The sequence below is a fragment of the Lucilia cuprina genome, chromosome 3, assembly GCF_022045245.1.
Source record: "Lucilia cuprina isolate Lc7/37 chromosome 3, ASM2204524v1, whole genome shotgun sequence".
NCBI classification, from domain to species: domain Eukaryota; kingdom Metazoa; phylum Arthropoda; class Insecta; order Diptera; family Calliphoridae; genus Lucilia; species Lucilia cuprina.
Window position 1 is genome coordinate 64,580,341 of NC_060951.1, and position 25,682 is coordinate 64,606,022.

At 28.2% G+C, this 25,682-nt stretch overlaps 6 protein-coding genes and 1 pseudogene across 9 annotated transcripts; 3 read left to right on the forward strand and 4 right to left on the reverse strand.

The window, feature by feature from the left end:
- The first annotated feature begins 3,302 nt into the window (after positions 1-3,302).
- Positions 3,303-9,361, forward strand: LOC111674825. The gene is made up of 4 exons (XM_023435486.2): positions 3,303-3,437; positions 8,479-8,635; positions 8,702-8,884; positions 8,983-9,361. Exons 2-4 carry the CDS (start codon positions 8,519-8,521, stop codon positions 9,166-9,168), a joined length of 486 nt encoding a protein of 161 aa, XP_023291254.1. The 5' UTR covers positions 3,303-3,437; positions 8,479-8,518; the 3' UTR covers positions 9,169-9,361.
- On the forward strand, positions 9,191-12,259 carry LOC124418817 (protein ALP1-like). 4 transcript variants are annotated; one of them, XR_006940237.1, is made up of 5 exons: positions 9,475-9,612; positions 9,671-9,899; positions 9,959-10,885; positions 11,893-12,060; positions 12,121-12,259. XR_006940237.1 is itself a non-coding variant. In XM_046946392.1 (4 exons), exons 2-4 carry the CDS (start codon positions 9,604-9,606, stop codon positions 10,876-10,878), a joined length of 1,158 nt encoding a protein of 385 aa, XP_046802348.1. In that variant the 5' UTR covers positions 9,191-9,330; positions 9,585-9,603; the 3' UTR covers positions 10,879-11,072. The 4 variants fall into 4 exon arrangements, 3 of the variants coding, with proteins under 3 accessions (XP_046802348.1, XP_046802347.1, XP_046802346.1); XM_046946392.1 differs by lacking the exons at positions 11,893-12,060; positions 12,121-12,259 and adding an exon at positions 9,191-9,330 and having other exon boundaries at positions 9,585-9,612; positions 9,959-11,072; XM_046946391.1 differs by lacking the exon at positions 11,893-12,060.
- Positions 11,142-11,836, reverse strand: LOC124419023 (annotated as a pseudogene).
- Positions 12,029-12,920, reverse strand: LOC124418818. Its single transcript, XM_046946393.1, has 3 exons — positions 12,734-12,920; positions 12,492-12,671; positions 12,029-12,433 (listed from the first exon to the last, which is right to left on the reverse strand). Exons 1-3 carry the CDS (start codon positions 12,785-12,787, stop codon positions 12,179-12,181), a joined length of 489 nt encoding a protein of 162 aa, XP_046802349.1. The 5' UTR covers positions 12,788-12,920; the 3' UTR covers positions 12,029-12,178.
- A 3,364-nt stretch (positions 12,921-16,284) lies between these two features.
- LOC111674817 (mitoguardin) lies at positions 16,285-19,081 on the reverse strand. The gene is made up of 4 exons (XM_023435475.2): positions 18,422-19,081; positions 17,455-18,360; positions 17,030-17,338; positions 16,285-16,964 (listed from the first exon to the last, which is right to left on the reverse strand). Exons 1-4 carry the CDS (start codon positions 18,494-18,496, stop codon positions 16,656-16,658), a joined length of 1,599 nt encoding a protein of 532 aa, XP_023291243.1. The 5' UTR covers positions 18,497-19,081; the 3' UTR covers positions 16,285-16,655.
- Positions 19,082-20,252: 1,171 nt separating this feature from the next.
- On the forward strand, positions 20,253-23,273 carry LOC111674819 (anoctamin-10). The gene is made up of 9 exons (XM_023435477.2): positions 20,253-20,515; positions 20,599-20,711; positions 20,777-21,154; positions 21,220-21,432; positions 21,489-22,028; positions 22,088-22,384; positions 22,515-22,648; positions 22,746-22,922; positions 22,988-23,273. The coding sequence occupies exons 1-9, from the start codon at positions 20,488-20,490 to the stop codon at positions 23,016-23,018; spliced, it is 1,911 nt and encodes a 636-aa protein (XP_023291245.2). The 5' UTR covers positions 20,253-20,487; the 3' UTR covers positions 23,019-23,273.
- Positions 23,096-24,250, reverse strand: LOC111674835 (protein singles bar). The gene is made up of 3 exons (XM_023435500.2): positions 23,835-24,250; positions 23,463-23,603; positions 23,096-23,378 (listed from the first exon to the last, which is right to left on the reverse strand). Exons 1-3 carry the CDS (start codon positions 24,144-24,146, stop codon positions 23,301-23,303), a joined length of 531 nt encoding a protein of 176 aa, XP_023291268.2. The 5' UTR covers positions 24,147-24,250; the 3' UTR covers positions 23,096-23,300.
- Positions 24,251-25,682: the final 1,432 nt, after the last annotated feature.

The following is a 25,682-nucleotide window of genomic DNA, read 5'->3' on the forward strand; positions in this document are numbered from 1 at the left end:
CACCTAAAGATTGGCCCTTAGACATTCTAGCATTTAGATTACTATTTTAATATCCATGATTATTTGTTGATTAAACATACATACATATTTAGGTTAAATGTATAATTGATTATGTTTATTTCTTTAAATTGTGGTTAATAAACATTATTTTAAAATTTTATCGTAAAACCACATTTATTACAATACATATTTATAAAGAAAACAAACAAATACATTGTTAAAATTTCTATAAAAATATTTAAAACAACCACAAATTATTAAATTTAATTATGATATAATACATATTTAAATTTAACAATATGATGTAAATTTGTAACATTACATTTTCATTGAATTCAATTCAGAATTGAATTCTACTGCATTTATTTATGTCACACCCTGTACCTTAAAAAACTTAATATTACAATGCCTTTTGTTGTTGTTAATAAAACAATAACAATGTCAAATGTACATACAGTTATATACCAACAAAGTGGCTCTCTCTCTCACTTCCACCTTAATTTTTTTTCGAAGTACTCAGACAATATATTTTTCAATACAAAAATGACTGCGACCTCCAGTAAACTCAGGAAATTTTTATTATACAGTTTGAGTCAAAAAAAAAAATATACAAACATAAGTATGTGGTAATAAATCAAGGACTTTGACATGATTAAGTCTATAAGGATATACATTCCATAACTTATGTATTTTATATACATACAAATGTCTTGACTCGATGTCAAATCTTTTAACGGTTCAGAGTAACCAATAAGCGATATTTTTGAAGACACAAACCATTAACGTTTTCTACCAATTGAATTCAGATAAATCCCACCAAGCATGCCCAGACCTTTCAGAAACTCACTATAAACTTGCCTTGAATCGCAGAGATACCGTAAAAATAGTACCAGTAAGCTATTGCAACGCTTACATCGTTGGAGAAGATTAACAATATTTTAATGAAACCAGTCTTTGTCCGAATTAATTTCAGCAGTTAGTCTTTTATAAAACTTTGATCTAGATACCGATTTCTGTTTCCGCATTCAATTACGCAACAATCGAAAAAATGGTATTCCAGCAAAAAAAAAAAAAAACGCATCGCATGGAAAAGAGAAATAAATTTCATTTCTATGCTTTACAATTGTTGTCCAATTAACAATCGATGTCGTATCTTTGTATGTCAAATAAAATTTTTGAAAACAAAACAAAAAGAAATATGACATATCACGATACAACCTTACAACACCAATTGTGAGTTGGACAAATGAAACTTAGCTTAATCGACTCAGCGTGTAATTCAGAGTTAATTGATATTATATAACCAGGACAAACGCATGATATCCTCCCACTGCAGGCATAGGATATAGATTTGAATGCATACTTGACCAATATTCATTTTACCAAGAGCCTCTTTTTATATCCACACTTATAGTTACAAATATATTTCTATAGAAATATTTATTGATTTGTTCTTCTCCCTATATGAACTCCTACTTGTTTGACTATTGTTATTTGAAATGTCTTTATATACAATTTTTAAATATTAATTGTTACACACTGTAAATTTAATGTATCTACAAGTTTGCATCGGAAACTGAAGCAACAAAAAAATAAAGTAACATGAGTCATTCCAAAAAAAAACGTAGTACAAACACCAAAGAATGTTATCAATGAAAACTGGGGCCCCAGTAGTGCATTTATGAGTGTAGGTGAGACATCACGTCAGTAAACAGAAATAAAGAAAAGAGTAACTCTGATTGTAGAGAAATTAATCAACAATTTGTTTATAATTAAAAATAAAAACATTTATTGTGTTTCTTAGGGACAGTAGCTATTAGCTCTCAAGGTCTTAACAAAAAACATACATAAATATACCGGTGTTAAGTTAAATGAAATTTATTTAAAAATAATTTTATTGCGTACATGTATTTATGTATATTAGGGCAGCAACGAAATTAAAATTGCTGATGTTGCCAACTTAATGCAAAACACATTAATGCTGAATACAAAACTCCTGTGTGTTACCGACGATATTACCTCTTAAAGCTCCAATTCCGCAATGTCTAGTTATTACCCCCTATACTATTCCTGTAAAGTCCATTTTGGTTGCTTTTAGGTTAACTTTCTAGAAACCAAAAATCCAAACAATCGGTTGATTTAGTTTTTTAGCTTTTCGGAGATTAGCCTATAGTAATTACAATTCCGAGCCGTTTCTGGCCAATTCTTCAGCGATCTTATTACGCTGTACGTTACACTTTTAATGTACCTAACATAGCCTTACTGTGTATAAGCTGACTAACCCTTCCATGTCCCTATAGCAGCTTTTAAGCAAGCTATAAGGAAAAAATCTTTACTTTCAACTGCCCTAGTAATGTGTTTCTTAATAATGTCCACGGATTTCCATATTGTCAGGATCTGAAAGACGCTATATTCGTCCGAAAGTCTATAAGACACTTTAATCTTGCCAAATATCAGATAAACCCTGAGCCAGATTCCATATTGGATCAAATAGTAAAGGCTGCACACCCCTGCAAACTGTCTTTCGTATGGAATCCCTATTAGGAATCACTAATGAAGGTATCACTGCGAAGTTTAAGGTATTAACCACTAATCAGAAATACCCTGTTAGAACTACCTCGTACATTAAAATTTTTTTACGGTTTGGGAATCGGATGTCGGTGAATATTATAGAATATCGTACAGCGGATTCGATGAGGGAGAATATCAAGAGATGATGGCATTTATTATCGAACAGGTATAATAGTAAATTTAGCTTAACAGATATGTATTAACGTTACGCAACATTTTTTTTACGTTTGCGGAAATAAATGAAATGGGAGAACGGTTTCGTTAGAATGACGTTTATAACGGTAAATTAATTACGTTTACAAGTTTTTTTGCCGATTTCTAGGAAAACGGTTTCGTTAGAATGACTTTTATAACGTTAAATTAATTACGTTTCAAGTTTAATGCCGTTTTCTAGTTTTTGAACAATATATCTTCTGTCATCGAGAGCAAAGTGAAATAATCTTTGTGGAAAAGACAAAAATTTATTTCGAAATATCAGTCACATTTATTTTGGGCCACCCTAATAAGGGAGAGCAGCAGAATTGTTTTAAATATTTTGAATTCTAAACAAAAGTTTGTTTACATTTTCTATAGTGAAAAAAGCAACTTGTTAGCATTTGTTGTGTATTTTATTTGTATCGTCGTATATGACGTCATTTTCTCTATAAAAAGTTTATGGAGAGAATAGTAATTGCAGAAAGAGTTGAAAAAAACAAATAAACTGCTGCGTATTTGCACAAAAGGAGAACACAAAATAATATTGAAAATGAAATTTTCTGTTCAAAAATTTTTTTCGGTTTCGATTTCAGTTCAGTTAAAAATCAAACGTACGCGTGTAAAGACGTTCATTATAGAACGGTTTATCTAAAATAAAAATAAAATTAAAAGTAAGAAATTTGTTAGTAAATATATAAAGATAACAAAAATTTAACTAAAAATTGAGTGAATTACTTTGAACAAAAAGAATAGTAAATAACAATTTTTTTAAATTATGTTGAATATTTAATTTAAAAAAAAATTAATTGTAAAAATAACTTTAAGTTTCTATAATGCGTGGGTGTGGTACTGTTTTAATTTTTTTATATTTCTATATTTATATTCACCTATTATACAAAATATTTTTCTAATTTTTTCCGATATTTTCAAATCATAAACACAAAATTTCTTTTGCTTTCGAAATTTGTTTTTACTATTGTTTTTTTTTAGTTTCGTACTCGTACTCTCCAATCTAGTGCCAATTTTTTTTTCATAAAAACTCATTTAACGTTTTGGAAATTTCGAAATTTTGCCAAAAAATTGTGTTTTATTAATATTTTCATTTTGTTTGGACTAGCTACCTACCATCAGATTCAACAAGTAACAACATGTGTGTATATATGTTTGTTTTTCAATATTTCATTGCCTTCAACGATGATCTCATTTTAAAAATAAAAATACAATAATCATACATATGTACATACTTCTCCCCGTCTACTTATAATAATTATTTGGTTTAATGCTGCTCAAAAACAAAATCTATGATCAGTAATAGTTTTGAAAACAAAAAATTTGAATAAAACCAAATAATATTGAAATTGTCATGGTTTACTAGGCGTATGATGAATATTAATTAAGGTCTATTCCCCCACATGAAATACATACACTATGAATGAAAAATATTTATTGAAAATTTTTGAAAATTTTCGAAAAAAAATATTCTAACCTCAAACGGAATCGTAAGAAACAAATGAAGCAATTCTGTTTCAAATTAATACTTCACAATTGTGTGTATTCTGAAAAGAAAAAGAAGAAGCAATTCTATTTCATTGATCGTTTTTTTGTAAGTTGTTATTTTAGTGGATCGAGTCGAAGTGCGGAATACCAAAAATGCCAAACATAAATAGATCTGCTCTTAAGTATGATTCAACTCTTCTTATTAAATTCATTTAAATGAAATCAATATTAATTCAGTTCAAACGAATTGGAAATTATTCACTTTAACAAATCCATTTAAACTGGAAACGAATTGTAGATTAATTTGAATTGAAATTAATTTTTTCTTTCAATTTCATTAAATTATGATGATTTCTCATAAAAAAATCAGAAGATTTCATATGAAATAACAAAAGAATCAACTGGTAACAAATTGTATCGCTCTTAATTAAGAATTTCAAATAAAAAATCTAGGAACGTGATCGTATAAAATTTATTGATGGGCGGTATATTAATTTTGTCAATAACACAAGGAAATATAGGTATAGTAGTCTCACAAATGTATATGTTTTGGGTCCCTATTAAATCCTAAGACGATCTGGCCATGTCGTCTATCTGTCTGTGAAAGCACTATAGAGGGCGACCGGAAAGAGCTACAGAAATTTTCCACAAATATTTTCTTATATGTAAGATTTGTTTGATATTGAAAGGGCAATATCGGTTCACGTTTTCGCATGACCCCCATATAAATGGCCTCATTACTGACTGGAAAATACGAATGTAGCGCTGAAATTCAACATAAGTAAGTTTCATATGAGCTAAAATCTGTCTAGCGAATCATATGAGAAACGGCCCATATGAAATATTCCGTTTTTAAACGACAACAATATTTGAGATTGTTCGTTTTAATTTTAAACTATTCATGCATATATTTCAATCCGTACTCTGGAATTTATGAAATTTTTAACACAATTTTAAAGTGGTAAATATTAAAAATGTTTATATTTAAAACGGGTTTTTAAAACCCTTTCATATAATACCAATAAATTTATTTCTATTGTTTAGTGAATTCGGTTTCTTCTTCTGTATTTAGAACACATTTAGGGTTCTAAATTTTAATTTATTATAAAGATGCTCTTAAACAAATAAAACAGGAAATTAACAAATTTTGTTTTATAAACTCAACAATAAACGCACCCTCCTCAAATCAAAAAAAAAAAAAAATTAACATATTTTTGTTGTTGGTGGTTTCTTGAAATTTACTAATTTATTTTAAATCATGTAAAAATCAAAATAAAATATTTAAATTAAACACAAAACTATGGAACACTGAATTAATATAAAGAGCTAAGCTAAATAAGAGATAAATAAGTACATAAAATGACATCATATTGAGAGCATTTATTTTTAAAATAAAAATTACTAAAACTTATAAAATTTGAAAATATAAATAGAAATTATTGACTAATAAACAAATAATTATTATAATATATATTTTTTTTGCATGTATTTAAGTTAAAAAACAAAACAGAATTCCTAATTTATTTGTTATTATATGGTCATTGAATGATCTAAACTTTAGGAAGTAAATAAAAAAATACTAGATTTAGAATTTAAAACGAAATCCCGAATCATAGAATACAAATACCTTTAAGACCGGATATTTCAGCAATAATAAAGAATTTTTTATTTTATTATTTAAAATTGTTTTGTGATTGTGTTTTTTGAATTAAATACTTCTAAAAAATTATTTTCATATTCGTAAACAAATTTATTGAAGTTTTCTAAAATTAAATTTCATTTTGAAATTTGTTTTATAAACCAATTCACAATGCAATTGTCCAATTCACAATCGGTGTTGTACGGTTGTATCGTAGTATGTCGTAAATTTTTTATTTTTCATTTGTTTCTGTTTATGTTATAAAAAGCTTCAACAATACGTCATCCATTGTGGATTGGACAAATAATAATTGTTAAATGCATATAAAGTATGTAAAAAAAACTTACATATGTGGAAAAAAATCAAAAATAAATTAATTTGTTTTGCCATAATTTTGGCAAATATTTAAAATTAAACTTAAACAAACATAAATGTTTTATTAATTATTATTTAGCTTTAAAAGTAGTTAAACATAATAAATAATTGGCTATGTACACATGATTATTTAAACGTTTATTAAATAAATAATTCTAAACACATTTGAATGTCTTACAAGCAGTTAAAGAAAACTTGTACACATTTTATATGAGTATATGTACATAATTACAAAAATAATTAAACATTGATCATGAAACACTTTCAAAGTTTAATTTAATATTTGGAAACAAAATAAAGGCGAAGTTTTTTCCCATTTCTCATGAAATTGTTCTAATTTTTTGAGATAAGAAAATGTTTTCCTGTTTCATGTCTTCTTTTTTTTTGGAGATAAAAATTAATTACAATAAAATTTACAACAGAACTTTTAAAAATTCCATTATTGTTATTGAAACGGAATAAAAACAATATTTTTTTAATTTAGAAATTTATGAGAAACAATTTTTTCAAAAGAAGTCGAAATATTACATTTCAAAGTTATAAAGCAAAGGTTACCATCTAAACTATATACTTTCTATCTATCTATCTATCTATCTATCTATCTATCTATCTATATATCTACCTATCTATCTATCTATCTATCTATCTATCTATCTATCTATCTATCTATCTATCTATCTATCTATCTATATATCTATCTTTCTATCTATCTATCTATCTATCTATCTATCTATCTATCTATCTATCTATCTATCTATCTATCTATCTATCTATCTATCTATCTATCTATCTATCTATCTATCTATCTATCTATCTATATATCTATCTTTCTATCTATCTATCTATCTATCTATCTATCTATCTATCTATCTATCTATCTATCTATCTATCTATCTATCTGTCAAATCACTTAATAATTTTGACAAATCTATTTCCATTTGTACAAAAGCTTTCAAGGTTTTCTCTAGGTCACGCTGTAAAATAACTTGTAACATCTGCAGCCCATTTGTAATGAATCATATTATTTCTGTAATTTTCCTCAAATAAACATTATGTCCAGTTCACCTGTTTTTCAATATTTTACTCAAAACAAAATAAACAAAATACTGAAATATTCTCAATGTTTAATGACCTCCCGGAAAAAAAAAACATAAAATAAATAACCAAGAAACAAAAAAAAAAAACATTAAACAGAATTTAAAAAACAAACAAAATTCTAATTTATTACAACTCGTTTTACAGTGATCATATAAATAAGTCAACGCTTTTAATTAAAAACATACACTTTTTTAAATAAAATATTTAATTTGCCATACATTTAACGCACACATACCCACTCTCGCTAAAATTTTGACATTTTGAAAAAAAGTATTGAAAGTTAATTTTAGTATGACCGAGTTGTATTTAGTATTTGAGTAAAATGTGTGGATTTTATTTGAAATATCTATAAATATATATGTATATTGTAGATCTGTATATTTAAACATTTAAAAGTCGATAGAAAATGTTCAGACACAATGTTTTGAAATTTTTTGAAATTGTACTTAATATTGAAACACGCACAGTGGTTAGATTCAAAGAAAAAATGTTGATGTAAAATATGATTAAATAATAAGAAGTCTATTCAGAGAAGTCTTCAAACAACGATTAGTCATAAAGTTCTAAATTTATGACGCATTTAATTTTGTTTAAAATTATAAGCACATTGTTTTTATTAAAATACATACATATGTACAGTATTGTTTAAAACTTTAGTTACTTTTGCAGACATCATTATATATAAAACTTTTAACTTGTTTATGGACTTAGTGCATGTTTTTAATAATATCTAAACTAGTAAAAGACCTACAAACATACATATATAGATTATATAGGTTAGATTGATTATTAAGTTTTTAAACAGCACTGTATGTTTTTAAAATGTAGATAAAATTAACAAGTTAATTTAAAAATATTTAAAGTAATTGTTGGACTTGCTGTTCCAATGAACTAGAATGATGATGAAGATGATGATGTTTAAGTTTTGCAATAAATTTATTAAAACGTGTTGTTTGCCTTGAGAAATTATAAACACAATGTATACATATTTATTACTTAATTATTAATGACTACAATAGCTCTTGACCTATTTCTGGAAACTAAGAGCTATATACGCGTATAAATGATTTTATATTTAAAATTTTTTATTAAATTTTTTACAGATTTCCTATTGCATCTCTTTAATTGAAAAATCTCTACAAAATGTCTCATTCTGTAACCATTACTCGCACCACCACCAGCACTACTAACACTTCCTATATTGTGTTGAATACTGGTTACCTGAAAAGTTTTTCAGGTCTTTTGAAATTATTCGAATTGGTAAGTTTTGGAATTGTGGTTTTGGGATTTACATTTTTAAAAATTTCATTTCTTTTTCTTATTTAGCTTATTGGTGGTGCCATGGTTGGCATTTTCAGTTATTATCAAGGATATAATTTCCATAATACTTACGATGGTGTCGTCTTTACCTTTTTAATGGCGGTGACATTTATGATTGGCACATTTTGTTTACTGTTATCATGTTTAATATCTCTAAGCACGGGAGGAATTATTTCCAAAACTATTTATGTAAGTTGATAATTACAACAATTCTAATGCATATGTTGTGTTCTGAATCTGAAGTTTTATATCAATGATATATCATCCACTCTTTTTCTTCTTTATAGGAACTTATTTATCACAGTGTTGCCGCCATTCTACTCTTAGTCAGTTCCACCATTTTGATTATTTCTGTAAACGATAGATACAGAAAACATGATGCTTATCTGGCTGCCAGCATTATGGGTTTAATAAACAGTGTTCTCTATTTTATTAGTGCCTTCTTGGCCCACCGATCTTATCGTGGCATTTAAATGTACAATAATGTTGAACCAAGTTTTAATTAAGGTGTTCCAAAAAGATAAAAATGTGTTTACTTAATTGATATTCAAATGAAATCATAACTCTCTCTTTAAAAATGTCAAATACTATTTACTAGAGAATTTTATTTTAAAAATTTCGAATTGCAAATATATGTATGTGTTTTTTTATTTTTATATATATTTATATAATTTTATAATATTGTATTTATAAATATTAGTTGTGTTTTGTTGCTAACATTGAGCGTTAACGTTGACAGTTAGCAATAAAACGATTTTTTAACTTGTATAATTTTGCATTTAAATTTGGGAGCACTTTTACTTTAAATGATAGTTATAGAAAATTTATTTGACTTTTTGACTTCAAAAATTAAAAATATATTTTTTTAATTAATTTCAATGATAAAAAGGATTTAAAGAGATAATACAATGTCTGAGGTACATACATATTTATTTCTTAATTTGGCATTTTAATGAATAAAAGTATTTTTTTAAGATTTTAAATATGATATGGGATGACGATGATTTTGAGGAAGAAATGGAGGTACTAATTTCCACCTTAGATGATTCTATAAGTTCTAATACTAGTAGTAGTACAAGTGACACAGACTCCAGTATTAGTGGCGAGGAGTATGAAGATTTCATTAAGAAAATCGACAAATTTAATGTTCATGAGTTTAAATCTCACATGAGAATAAATGCATCAACTACCAAGTATTTAATTGGTATATATATAATCTAATTATTCATCATTTGTTCTTGAGTGATTATAAAAAAATTTTAGATGGCTTTTCTACGTCTTCATATAACCCCGATAATTGCAATGGTGGCAGGCAAAGTGTAAGTCCTAAAAAGGCTGTGTATATGTACATTTGGTATGTGGGAAACACAATCACATTTAGACAACTGTCCATACTTTTTAATGTGTCGAAGTCAACAGCATGGTTAGTTGTAAAAAGGGTATCCTCATGGCTAGTTTCAATTGGACATGAACATATTAAATGGCCTCAAGGTACTGAAATTACTAAAATACAAAAAAAATTTGAAGAAAAAAAAAAGATTCCCGGTGTTTTAGGTGCAATTGATTGCACGCACATTACTATTAAAGCACCAAAGAACAATAGAGAATGCTATTTTGACAGAAAACAAAACTATAGCATTGTTTTACAAGCCGTTGTAGACCCAAACAAAAAATTTTTGGACATTTCTTGTGGAGAGCCTGGATCGTTACATGATTTCAGAGTATTAAGAAGATCTGAACTTTACTTACGAGCCGAATCAAATCTGGAGCAATTTTTTCCAAACAACGCATTTATTTTAGGTGATTCCGCATACCCACCTAACCGATGGATAGTACCGCCATTTAAAGATTATGGCAATTTAAGCGAAACCCAAAAAAAATTTAACAAAATACATTCATCAACAAGGATAACAGTCGAAAATGCGTTTGGTTTACTAAAAACAAGATTTCGGCGAACATTAAAATTTACAGAGCAAACTAACTTACTTAATATAACAAATTTAGTTACAAGTATGTGCATTTTGCATAATATATGTATAAGTTTGGACGACTTGCATGAATTTATTGAAAATGAGTTATATGCAAATGATGACGATAGCAATTCGAGCAACCTCGAAATTGGAGAAGGGTCAAGCAGACGTGATGTCTTATATAATCTTTTAATTGAAAGAAATATAATATAAAGAAAATGTAAAGTTAAAATAAAATAAATGTTCTTATACATATAACTAACTAACTAACTCACTAACTAACTAACTAACTAACTAACTAACTAACTAACTAACTAACTAACTAACTAACTAACTAAATAACTAACTAACTAACTAATCTATGTATGTGTATTTTGAGGGCAAATCTTAAACTTCACACAAACACTTCTCAAGATCCCTGGTACATACATATATTTGAAAGTTTGTTCAATTAGGTGCACTGCGAATTTTATTAGTTAATTCTTTTCCAAAGCTTTTTTTAACAAATCAAGTTTGTTTTTTTCAATTTCATTTTTTTTCTCAATCATCTGCTTCAATTCGCTAAAAAAATTCTGCCTCTGCATTTTTTTCTCCTCAGCTTCTTTTGTTTTTAGTTCCAATTTCTTTTCATAATATATTTGCTTATACGATTTTTTTTCTTTGGGGATTGCTCAAAACTTTCTTTTAATGGTTCAGTTGGGCCATGTCCCAATTGAAGTGTATGAGAATTGCTAATTATGGGGCTATCGCCATATATTTCATCCATTTCCTCCATATATGGAGGAATACATGGCGAAGCCCCAGTTTGTTTCGCGTTGTCCTTGGCTGATTTGTAAGCTGATAGTAAAGTCCTCATTCGGCTCTCTAAAGAACTTACCGTTGTTTTTGAATCCTAAAAAATAATTAAATGTTTTCATAGATATGTACATACATATAAAGCAATTTTGAACACTTACCGTTAATCCTTGAGATACCATATCTTCCAAGACATTGGAATAAGCAAATTTTTTTTCTTGTGTGGTTGAATTCATCCTTCCTTGCATTGTAGCATTTGAGAAAGCCCAACGTTTCAGCTCTTGTCCAAACTTTTCGCCTATATAAAAGTGTTAAATAATTTAACGAAAAATTACATTCTTTATTAAGAATATACTTACTTTTCAGAGAAAGACATTTTTTCAATAAAATTGATATTTTAAATTTTTTTAAATTTAATTTTCTTTTTGACAGCTATTCACCAAAAAGTGATACACTTTATTTTTATTGGCAGCACTTTTATCGAAGTTAAATTTAACGTGTAAATTTTTACGTGTTAACTCCTAACGGCTATAAATTTGAAATTTATATGAAATTACCCTTGAAAGTTAGAAACAAAACACAACTATTATATGTGTTTAAGTAATAACAGAATAATTTAATAATAAATATAATAAAACCAAAACAAAGTTTTATTTTCAGTGTAAATGTCAGAAATCTGGATAGATACCACCCTAATAACTCAATCTCTCGATGCTCACTAAACTTGATTGCGTTTTTTCTTTTTTAACAAATGCAGCAACCGAAAACGTATAAAATTTACATTAAAACCTATAACAACGGCACATAAAGTCATTATAAGTAAAATTATATAAAAACTCCTTTGTATGCGCTCGATTTCATCGAAAAATATTTGTTGATCAAAATAACCCCAAACTGAAGAATCATAATTCGATTTATACGAAATGTGAGTGGCAACTAATAAACAATTTAAAATGAGATAAACCAAGACTTTCTACAATAAAGAATAATTATAGTTACAACTTCTAGAAAAAAGCGTCATTATAACTTACATGAACACGATTTAACATTTTTGTAATTTTTACATTTGAAAACCAGAACCAAGTACCGCAGGCATTAAAATAGCAATAAAAGCTAAGTGAAATGCAAATGCAACGATGTTTAAATAATGTTAAGTCCAATAATTTCTCATCATAGAAATCGGTTAGAAAATAATTGTATAAACTTAAACTCTAAAAAATACAATACAAAATTATTAAATATATAACTTTTAGATTGAATATGAATTCCTTACCCCTATTATTATTTCACCAATCGCTAATAATTCCTTGATGCTCAGAAACTTCATGCTAAAATAAGCGTTTGAAATTATTAAATATTAATCTAATTAAAAAAAAAAATATTTTATCTAATATTTAATATATTTTATTGACAATAAATTTTACAATAACCGAAACGTTTTCCGTCGAAAACATAAAATTGGCTCTAACTTCGCGTTTATTTCATACTCAAATTCCCTGTAACTTCGTTAAAACGCCTTTAAATTAAAAAATAAGTTTATTTCGTGATCACTCATATTTTCCTTTAAAAATCTATTTTGTGTTTGAAAATATAAAATCGGCTTCGTTAAAACGCGTTTAAATTAAAAAATAAGCTTATTTCGTGATCACTCATATTTTCCTCTAAAAATCGATTTTTTGTTCGAAAATATAAAAGCGGTTGTAACTTCGTTAAAACGCGTTTAAAATGAAAAATAAGCTTATTTCGTGATCACTCATATTTTCCTTCAAAAATCCATTTTTGTTCGAAAATATAAAATCGGCTGTAACTTCGTTAAAACGCGTTTAAATTGAAAAATAAGCTTATTTCATGATCACTCATATTTTCCTCTAAAAATCGATTTTTTTGTTCGAAAATATAAAAACGGCTGTAACTTCGTTAAAACGCGTTTAAATTGAAAAATAAGCTTATTTCGTGATCACTCATATTTCCTCTTATTTCGAGATCACTCATATTTTCCTTTAAAAATCTATTTTGTGTTTGAAAATATAAAATCGGCTGTAACTTCGTTAAAACGCGTTTAAATTGAAAAATAAGCTTATTTTGTGATCACTCATATTTTCCTCTAAAAATCGATTTTTTTGTTCGAAAATATAAAATCGGCTGTAACTTCGTTAAAACGCGTTTAAATTGAAAAATAAGCTTATTTTGTGAATACTCATATTTTCCTTCAAAAATTGATTTTTTGTTTGAAAATATAAAAACGGCTGTAACTTCGTTAAAACGCGTTTAAATTGAAAAATAAGCTTATTTCGTGATCACTCATATTTTCCTCTAAAAATCGATTTTTTTTTCCTCTAAAAATCGATTTTTTGTTCGAAAATATAAAAACGGCTGTAACTTCGTTAAAACGTTTAAATTGAAAAATAAGCTTATTTCGTGATCACTCATATTTTCCTTTAAAAATCGATTTTTTGTTCGAAAATATAAAAACGGCTGTAACTTCGTTAAAACGCGTTTAAAATGAAAAATAAGCTTATTTTGTGATCACTCATATATTCCATCAAAAATCGATTTTTTGTTCGAAAATATAAAATCGGCTGTAACTTCGTTAAAACGCGTTTAAATTGAAAAATAAGCTTATTTCGTGATCACTCATACTTTCCTCTAAAAATCGATTTTTTGTTTGAAAATATAAAAACGGCTGTAACTTCGTTAAAACGCGTTTAAATTGAAAAATAAGCTTATTTCATGATCACTCATATTTTCCTCTAAAAATCGATTTTTTTGTTCGAAAATATAAAATCGGCTGTAACTTCGTTAAAACGCGTTTAAATTGAAAAATAAGCTTATTTTGTGATCACACATATTTTCCTCTAAGAATCGATTTTTTTGTTCTAAAATATAAAATCGGCTGTAACTTCGTTAAAACGTATTAAATTGAAAAATAAGCTTATTTCATGATCACTCATATTTTCCTCTAAAAATCGATTTTTTTGTTTGAAAATATAAAATCGGCTGTAACTTCGTTAAAACGCGTTTAAATTGAAAAATAAGCTTATTTCGTGATCACTCATATTTTCCTTTAAAAATCGATTTTTTGTTTGAAATCATAAAATCGGCTGTAACTTCGTTAAAACACGTTTAAGTCGAAAAATAAGCTTATTTCGTGATCACTCATATTTTCCTTCAAAAATCTATTTTTTGTTCGAAAATATAAAATCGGCTGTAACTTCGTTAAAACGCGTTAATATTGAAAAATAAGCTTATTTTGTGGACACTCATATTTTCTTTCAAAAATCGATTTTTTGTTCGAAAATATAAAAACGGCTTTAACTTCGTTAAAACACCTTTAAATTAAAAAATAAGCTTATTTCGTGATCACTCATAGTTTCCTCTAAAAAACGATTTTTTGTTCGAAAATATAAAAACGGCTGTAACTTCGTTAAAACGCGTTTAAATTGAGAAATAAGCTTAATTTGTGATCACTGATATTTTCCTTCAAAAATCGATTTTTTGTTCGAAAATATAAAATCGGCTGTAACTTCGTTAAAACGCGTTTAAATTGAAAAATAAGCTTATTTCGTGATCACTCATATTATCCTCTAAAAATTTATTTTTTGTTTGAAAATATAAAAACGGCTGCAACTTCGTTAAAACGCGTTTAAATTGAAAAATAAGCTTATTTCGTGATCACTCATATTTTCCTCTAAAGATCGATTCTTTTTTGAAAATATAAAAACGGCTGTAACTTCGTTAAAACGCGTTTAAAATGAAAAATAAGCTTATTTCGTGATCACTCATATTTTCCTCTAAGAATCGATTTTTTTGTTCAAAAATATAAAATATGCTGTAACTTCGTTAAAACGCGTTTAAATTGAAAAATAAGCTTATTTCGTGATCATTCATATTTTCCTCTAAAAATCGATCTTTTTGTTCGAAAATATAAAAACGGCTGTAACTTCGTTAAAACGCGTTTAAATTGAAAAATAAGTTTATTTTGTGATCACTCATATTTTCCTCTAAAAATCGATTTTTTGTTTGAAAATATAAAATCGACTGTAACTTCGTTAAAACGCGTTTAAATTGAAAAATAAGCTTATTTCGTGATCACTCATATTTTCCTCTAAAAATCGATAGGCTATAACTTTGTTAAAACGTGTTTAATTAAAAAATAAGCTTTTTCCTTAAAAAATCTAAATCTTTTGGTCTAAAATGAAGAACTGACTTGTAACTTCGTTAAAACGCGTTGCATAATTTATTTTGTGACGATTAAATTGTCCTCCAAAATCGATTTTTTTGTTTATTGACCTATTTCGTGAGCGCCAATATATTTGAAATTTCAATAATTTCTATTAACGAACATTGAATTATTTTTTCTTCTTTGCATTGTAGTATATACTTTATTTACAAAATAAGATTTTATAATTGCAATTATTAATAATTTTTATTTTTAATTTATCTATAAAATTCTACTTAAAAAAACTAAATCAATAACAGATTTATTTAGAAAAGAAATCAATAATTTCATTCAACAAACTTTGAGGATAAACCTTAAGACTAAAAAAAGAAGTACTGGCTTAATTATAATTAGTTATATTATACAAAAAAGTTTAAAAAACATAACAATTGCCAACTTATTTTGTACTAGTTAAACGAGTTTAAATTTAATTAAATAACAATATCAAATTAATAATAAGTAATTATTAAATGTTAAAAATTCAACCATTTAATATAAAATATTTAAAATGTTTCTTTATCCAACCATTAGTCAACAATATTATCAAAAATATATTAAAAAACTAAATAGGAAATTAGGAGAAAAAAATTTGTGTTATTTGTTTATATAAAGCTATTTATTATTAATATTATTTATTAAGTTGTATGTATATAAGGGCACCTTATAATGAACTAGAAATAAAAAACTTAAATGCAGTAAAATTTAAAAGAAGAAATTAATAAACAAAAAATGAGCTGGAATAGTACCAATTAGTGAAATCTTTCATAAGCCACTCTTAACTAATGAACACACGATTTATATATAACATTTGCGTTTTTTTCTCTAGATTTGTTTGTCTTTCAAAAACAATTAGAATATTTTGTTCATTTCAAATAGTTTTCCAAACTTTTAGTTAAAAAAATCAATAAAAAAAGGAATTAAGGAAGTTTTCTTATTTAAATTTATGATGTTTCTATGATCTTTAACGTTTGATTTTCTATTGACTAAATTTAATACTAATATTATTAACTCTAGTTTTCATATGATCTAAAATATCTTGGGAAAATTCCTCCAAAGTGGTATAATGACTCTTTTGGAAACTAAAAATATCGGCCAAAAAGCCCAACATTTGATCTCTAAAGTAATGGCAAATATCCTTCAAGTTTTCATCGGGTCCAAAAAAACCCCAAGCCATTAAGGGTGACAATTGTTCGGAGATGACATAGAAGTGGGCCATAAAACCATCGGGAAACTTAAGCATACGTTTCTTAGCCTTTAAAACAGACCATACTGCGGTGGTTAGAGCCTAAAAGCATAAATGTAGGAATAAAAATATATTTCGTTTTATGTTTAGTGGCAAGACAAACTTACTGTTTCTTTAAAACCATTAGATAAAAATCGATTTTGTACAACTGCAATAACACTTCCCGGTGGTGCATCTAAATCTCTAAATGAGTCTAATATTATGAAATCCAAACAGATGTCATAGAATGTCATGGCCTTGACATTGCGCTGTTCCAATTCTTTTTGTATTTCAACCCAATTTGAGGGATCTTGTAAATAATTGATGAAATCCTCATAGCCAACCAAAAATTCTTTGGTATCTTTATCACCCAGACACAACAAATCGGTAAGTATTTGACGACCGGTATCAATTACCCATTGACCAATAGCTGGATCCTAAAAGAAATACAAATATTTTAGAAATTGGCTGTGATCTTTAATTCAGACAACCTGTGTTTTCTAGAATTGATCATTATTGATCATGTGAACACGTAAAGAAATTTTACACTTACCTTAAACAAATATTGAAAAGCCAAACGCACACAATGCAATTTAGCCAAATATTCCGTTTCGTTGGAACAATGCACCAATTCACAGCGTATAGTACGACATGGTATGGGTGATTCTTCGTGCTGTTTTAAAGCTGCCTGATACAATGGATACTCCTCATATTCGGTATCGGCAAAACTATCAAATTCTCTCAAATCCGCCACTTGATCTAAGGCTGATGCAAAACTTTCCGCAGAATCGAAATTAGGATCGGAACCAGTACGACTCATACTTGTGGAACGCTGAGAATGTTTATCATCATCAGCAACATCCTCCAGAGCACGCCAATTATCCTCCTCGGCCTCCTCTATGGACGGTTCGTCGCGAAATAACACCGAACGTTGATCCAAAAAGAGTAATTCACTTTGTTCCTGCAAAGTATAGGCCATATCGAGCAGATTTTGTATTTCTCTACAAAATTCGGATTCTTCAGCTGTAGTGAGTATGGCGGGAACACCGCCTGGTGAATAATGAGCAGCTAAGGCATCCTCCCAGAAATTTATGACGGTATCCAAAGCTTCCATGCCCATAACACCCAATTGTTGGGCGGTCAATTGGGTGGTCATTATTCCAGGTTGACCTTGGTTAGAGGAAGACACTAGGGCCCCTGCACCTATAGAACCACTGGCCATGGACATACGATCAGATTGGGAGTATGCAATAGTAGAGCCCACTGGACTGCCAGAGCGGGCAGAGGCTTTAGAGCCGGCAATGGAAATCATATCATTGGGACTACGCATACTATTGCGTGTACGTCTTCCTGTGTATTTACGAGCACGACGTGGAGGACGTGGTGGCTTACGACGACGCAAGTATCTGGACATTACACCCAAAAGGGCCACACCAGCCGCTATAGACATAATAACCACCTGCAATATTTGAAAATTTAATTAATTACCGCTTTATAAAGTTGATATTTTATTTCCTTACCTTTTGTGTGGTGGACATACGTGCTGGAAATATACGTAGTTCTGACCATCTTATCGGTATTAAGCCACCCAACATCTTGTAAATTTAAATAAATCTCCCTTTCAAAAGTGCCTTTTTAATACCTACACTGTATTTTCGCGGTAATTTGTTTATCAGTTTTTAGATGTTCTTATCAACAATTCCTACATTTTTTGTTTCGAAAAAAAAGACACAAATTTCCACTTGTTTTTAGGTTAGTTTGGATATTGGGCCGCTCTAAAGATCAAGCGTTTATTGAACTCGTATGATTTTTCTTCTTATAATTTTGTATTTTCTTCACTTTTCTCGCCTACAAATCGTGCCTCTGCTTTGATTTATACACAAAATTATTTTATCTATATAATCTTTTATTTATAAATTTGTTTTTTTTTTGTTTTTTACTTTATACACTGATTTTTATTTTTTCATTTGTATAACCTTTTTCCGGCTTTAAGTCTCTGGTTTTCAATTCATTTATTTATCAATTTTCTTTATGGATTATAATTGAATTTTCATATTTTCACTGAAAAATATTATATCCAGTTTTCACTTTCACTATTGACATTTAATTCGTTAAATAAATATTAAAAATCAATTGCATCACAGAGATGAACAAATTGTGAAAAGAAGAAATACAACCACAACAGACGACAAGAAAAATGTGTAAAAAAAAACACGTTTGACAAAGGGGCCGTTTACACGAAAACTTTTCAAACGACTTTTCTAAATAATTATTAGTATATTCGAAAAATCACACGCCATTTATATGAATTATTTTTTGAAAATTTTGGTAAGAAATGGTTAGTAAGATTTGTAAATTTCATATTTCTTTTAAATTCATTCGTTTATTAATATTATGCTCAATAAAAATATCTTTTGTAAAATGAAAAAATTTTAATTTACATTAATTTACACATTTGAAGTACAAAAAAGCGATATACCTCTTCCTTGCATTATTACCAAGTTCAGACGAGCAGTTGAATTCATACCCCTGAATGACAATTGCCAATTAACCCGTTTCAACGACACATTCGTACTTTGTTTTGACTATTCATCGCCATGTAGTTTTTTTACAATCAGTATTTTGTTATTTTTTTGGAATATTTATGTGCGTATCATACGTTTGCTACATTATTATGATAAATATCCGATAAAAATTAGAGATGGCACTAACTTATTCGTAATTCGTACGTAATTTAAATTGAATTACGTACACTTTGTGTAATTCGCATCTGAAATTTTGTATGACAAATAGCAAAGAGAGTTGCCTGATTGTTTGGTGTAATAAATTCCAAACTGTACAGTGAGTGTAAAAGGTTACGAATAAAAAAATGTTATTTAAAAGGTTAATCTGCGTATAGAACCGTTTCTGGTATAAATGTTTTATATTTGCAATTAAAAAATATATGCAAGTAAAATAAGACATGTGAACTGACAATTGTTATTGGCAAATACATATATTGCCTGACAATGAAAATGTAAGATTTTCTTACAACCGTTTGAACTGACAGTTTACCTATTGTTAACAATTTTTTATTGTCAGTATATTGTCATAACAATGTCAGATAAGCCAACGTTGTTATATCTGACAATTTTATATTCATTGCAACAAATATTTTCCCCGCCAATAAATTATCTACAAATTTATTAATTATTTGCTGAGGTGGTTGAATTGTATAAAACTACTATGTCTACTACTGAAATGTACAAAGCTGTATCATATGACTTACGTCATTTTGCACAGCTGTTAATAAAACCCGGTTTCCGTTTTTGTTTTGATTTCTTCATTCTATTTGGTTTTTTATTTACATATTTATTTATATTTTTTATCGAGAAGTCGACGTCAACAATTTCTTTACTCTAGTTCTTATAGCGTATGGACCAAATCAAGAAGAATTATTAACAAAAAAATAATGAAATTAGTACCTCGATGATACATCGCGTATGTGTGTGACAAAGTGTATTTTATTGTTCATAAAAGAAGGAAAAAATTTAATTTATTTTGTGGTTAAAGTAAATTTAGACAAAAGATAAAATAATATTAAATAATGGCTGAGAACCCAGGTGGCAATAAAGGTAAATATTGTTTTAAAACTATTTAAATAAATATTTAATTATCTAATATTTTGTTAAACTTACATACATACATATATGTAAAGGTGGTGGCTTATTGTCTACACAAAACATCATACAAAATCAACTGTTTCGTCGGCAAAGAAGTATTAGGGCCTTTCAAAAATCCTCCAAAACTGAAGAAGAGAGTGGTGATAAGGTACTATTTAATATTAACGATACATGAAATTAGTATAAATTATATTATCTTTTATAATTTCATAGACTTATGTTGTTATAAAATTTGGAGAAAAGGCTAAATTACAACAATGTCGAGATGTTGAAAAGATTATTCAACAATTTGGCATACAAACCACTTTGGAAGTGGTAGATAAAAGTGAAAAATATTTATATCTAACTGCCTCTACGGATACTCTACTACGTTTGGCCGATGAAGCGGAGCTAACCAAGCCCACAATAACGGGTAGTATGCAAAAGTTTAATTATCATGCGATCAGTGATTATCTATTGCCCGGTATGACTAAAGATGATATAGTGCGTTTTTGTGAAGCACCCGTTTTGATAAAAGATGTTGTTAAGCCGGAGCTGTTGTCTCATATAAGAAATGGTGTAGTCGAGGATATATTTCCTCTGCATGATTTAGTTAGTATTTTTTTTACTTTATAATTTATACGAATTTTTTCCTAATAAATCGTTTTTATTTCCAGGAATATTTAGATAAATTTGGCTTTAATTGGCGCCGTCGTACTATGCCCATTGAAGATATACGTAATTATTTTGGTTCCAGTATTGGCTTATATTTTGGTTTTACCGAATTCTATACTAAAGCCTTAATATTCCCCGTTTTATTTGGTTTATTACAATACATTTGGAGGTTTAACTATTCGTTAGTTTGTGGCTTTTATGTGATATGGACTACGGTAAGTTGTTAAACAATTTGGTTTAGTTTACTTTAATTATGTATTTATTTTCCTAGATTTTTCTGGAATTGTGGAAACGTAAATGTGCTGGCTATTCCTATCGCTGGGGTACCATTGAAATGACTAGCTTGGATAAGCCACGCACTAACTATAAAGGTGTTCTCAAACCTGATCCCATTACCGGTAAAATGACCATGCAATATCCCATGCGTTATACTTATCTGCAAATGTATTTGGTTTCTTATCCGGTGGTGGGTTTGTGTGTTATAGCTTCTGCCTATTTTGCTTTATATCAATTTCAAATTGAGGCTGAAGTTTTGGCCGATTTTGGACCAGATTCTTGGCTTTTATATGTACCAGTAATAGTGCAATCCATATTGATTGCTATATTTTCCTGGGCCTATGAGAAATTGGCTACATTCTTAACGGACACCGAAAATCATCGTACCCGCTCACAATATGATCGTCATCGTGTTAATAAATTAATGATATTTGAAATTGTTAATAATTTCTTTTCCTTATTTTATATCGCCTTCATTTTACAAGATTTAAATCAACTAAATTATCAATTAATGATGCAGTTGTTAATATTCCAGGTGTGTAAAGATATTAATTTAATTAAAAGAGATATTTTCTATGTTTTTTTTGTTATTAGTTGGTTTGCATTGCCCAGGAAATTGGCATTCCCCTACTGGCTGTTGTAAGACAAAAATATGTTAAATATTTACACAAAGAAGTTGATGAGGAAAAGCGCTCTCTCGTTAGTGATGTAGCTCGGTATGAACAGTGTTATTATGAAGCTGGTTTGGATCAATATCAGTCAACGTATGAGGATTATTTACAAATGTGCATACAATTCGGTTATGTGGTTTTGTTTGCGGCTGTAGCTCCTTTTGCTGCCTTTGGTGCCTTAATTAATAATATTTGTGCCATGCACATTGATTTGTTTAAGGTAATTGCTAAATTAAAAAGATCAATTACCAGTTTCTAACTTGTTATTAAAATATATAAAAACCAAAAAAATTTTAGTGAAATTGAACATATTGCTTATTATTAACAATTTTTAATTCTTTATATTCCAGCTTTGCAACATTTTTAAGCGACCCTTTGCTCGTCGTACCAAAAATATTGGAGCCTGGCAATCTGCCTTTGAATTGTTGTCAGTTATGGCGATCTTAAGTAATTGTGGTATTTTGTATTTACAGCCAAATGTCAGGTAAGTAGTAAAGAAAAATGCATGTTAAAATTACATAAGTTCAGTCACTATAAACCCAAAACTAATATACATTTTTCATACATTGTCTTTTCTACAGAGGTTTCTTTACCAATCTCTTTCCCTCTATGCCCAATATATCTTTCGTACTTTTCGAACATTTGCTATTGGGTTTGAAATTCGTCATCCACAAGGCCATACATGAAAGACCCAGATGGGTGCGTATTGCTTTATTAAAGGCTGATTATGAATCAAGTTTGGCTTATAAAAATATCAAGTAAGTTTCAAATATTTAAAGTTATTATAGAATACTTTATTATAAATGATGTTTTCCATTTTTAGAAAATTTAAGGCCAACAATAAAATTGACTGATTACAAACCATCATGAACTGGAAAATCTCTAAGAATATTACTCAAAGACGTCCTATTTATTCAATGTTACTAACAATCTCTTTTTATTTGCAGTGTTGTTTCTCATTATATGTGGATCATATAGTTATTTACTTACAATTTATTTTTTGTATTTTTTTTACTAACATACTTAAAGCTGTGTTTTGTTTCTTTTAACCTAAACTTAAATAAATATTTACAATATATTTAGGGCTTTTACAACTAAAAACTTCTAAACATTGTAGTTTTTGTTTGTTATGGGCTTTAGCGAAATCCTTTATAGTGTTTAAATGCCAAAAAGGCATCTATGCCATGTAAAATACCAGCTGCATAACCCATATACTGAAAAGGAAAAATTCAATACATTATTATTTGCATTAAATTTCAGAAAAAGCTGTTTCTGATTGTTATTATTTTACTACTTACATAAGCCGCTGTCATGGCTGGATAGGCCCAGAATCCTGGCTTAATTAAAAATTGCGGATGTAGCCACACCACACAGGCGAAACCCATATAACTGGAGGCACTAAAATACATGCTGCAGGCTACGCCATTAAAAAGAGTTTCCTGGAAAAATTAAAATGTTATAATAATGGAAACATTCAACATATAACTCTTATAGATTTTTAATTTTATTATAATCTCACATATATTTTGTATAACTGAGCTATCGAATATGAGCAAAATCAGTTTTAAGAATTAAAGATTTGATCATGCTCTAGGAATAGCAAGCTTATGAACGATATACTTTGGACTAGCTTATTGATAAAACTATTAACTACTCTTCGATTTACTTACAAATAACGATTGACGTATCAGTTCATATGACTTATCCGAAAAGCAATAACAAATCATCAAAATAGCCGTTGTGGTAAAACAATAAGCCGTTGTAGTTAAAAAACTAGTCAAAGCTTGACCAATTGTATCCGCCGCCGGTACGCCATAATTAATCAAAAGACCTTCACACAACGAGGCCAAACCCAATTGTAGAACTTTTAATAGACCCGCTCGCGAGGTAACAAAACCAAAATTTATACAAGTACAAACACGGCAACAACAAATTTTAATGCCAAAATTTTGACTCATACCGCGAACACCAAAAGAAGCCATTTTTATAATGAAATATTTTAATTTTTTGAAAAAAATTTTTACAACTTCCTGTTAAGCGATCCTTTGTTTTCTATTTGAAGAATACAACTGAATGCAGACGATTTTCATAACAAAGACACACTCCTCTCGGGCTGTTGCATTTAAATTTTTAAAAATAGATTTCATACTTGGAAAGCAAGCAGAGACAGACCTCCCTTGAATGTTTTGATTTTCTGTTATGTGTAATTTTGAAGATTGATAAAAATAGATTTTAGAATGTGTGTTTTGAATAAAAGATTATTTAACATATGGTGTCAAGTGAGGAGGATGCAGCAAGATCAGTAACATCTAGTGGTTTTAAAAAACATAATTGACAGTTTTGTATTAGTTTAAATTAGTTAAAGTATACCTTTAGGAGTTTTATTGAATCATGATCAAATAACAAGCAAATGGAAAGATGTGTTACAAAAACTGAAAAACTTAAGCAGAACTATTTATAGTTCAGTGTGCCGAAAAATTCCCCTTAAATTGTTGCTTAATCAAACAACGAATAAAAACTTAAATAAATATTTCATCCCATTTAAAAAACACATGCCACTACAACTTTACATACTTGTTAATTAATTAAGTTTTGATAAAAAGATCATTATTTATTTTAAAATTGTTGCATTGTATTTGATAATGGGAAATTTTTGTTATGGGAAAATTTGCTGAAATTATCGTTACTTTTTTATAAAATTTATTGCACACACGAAATAGTGTGATAACACCATTTAATTGTCAAGCTGTATAATCCAGATTTTCGTAATTGTTTTTTTATTTTTTTAATGTTTAAATTGTATGATGTGTTAACTAAAATTAGCAATTATACAATTTACTAATTTATAACATGCTGCAATTTTTTTAATAAAACGCAAATTAAAAAAAGTGTAGCGATTTTTCTGGTGTTTTTGGAAATTACAAGAGGAAATGATTTTCATAGAAATTACCTGTGATTATTCATAAAATTATAATAGAAATAAAAATGGTCAGCGATGAATGTCCTTTTTCTGTTTATTTTACTGTCCAACAATTCAAATTAGTTCTAGTTTAGTTCTAGTTCAGTTCTAGTTCTAGTTCAGTTCTAGTTCTAGTTCAGTTCTAGTTCAGTTCTAGTTCAGTTCTAGTTCAGTTCTAGTTCAGTTCTAGTTCAGTTCTAGTTCAGTTCTAGTTCAGTTCTAGTTCAGTTCTACTTCAGTTCTAGTTCAGTTCTAGTTTAACAAAGTAAAGAAGTGATAATGTGATATTTTTCACTAAACGTTTTTTAAAGAAAACCCTGATCACATATATAATAAAACATCATTCAGTCCATCTGCGTCACATAATTAATCACTGTAAAACAAATTAATTTCATGTCAATAACGTTTAAATTTTCTTTTGTCACACTTTTATTAATTTTAATACAAATATAAAATAATTATTCCCTTTTTTTAATTTATTGAATCATTTTTAATTCACATTATTAAATTGTATATAATGTGAAGTAACAAAAAATGTATATATAAAATACAGTTAGTG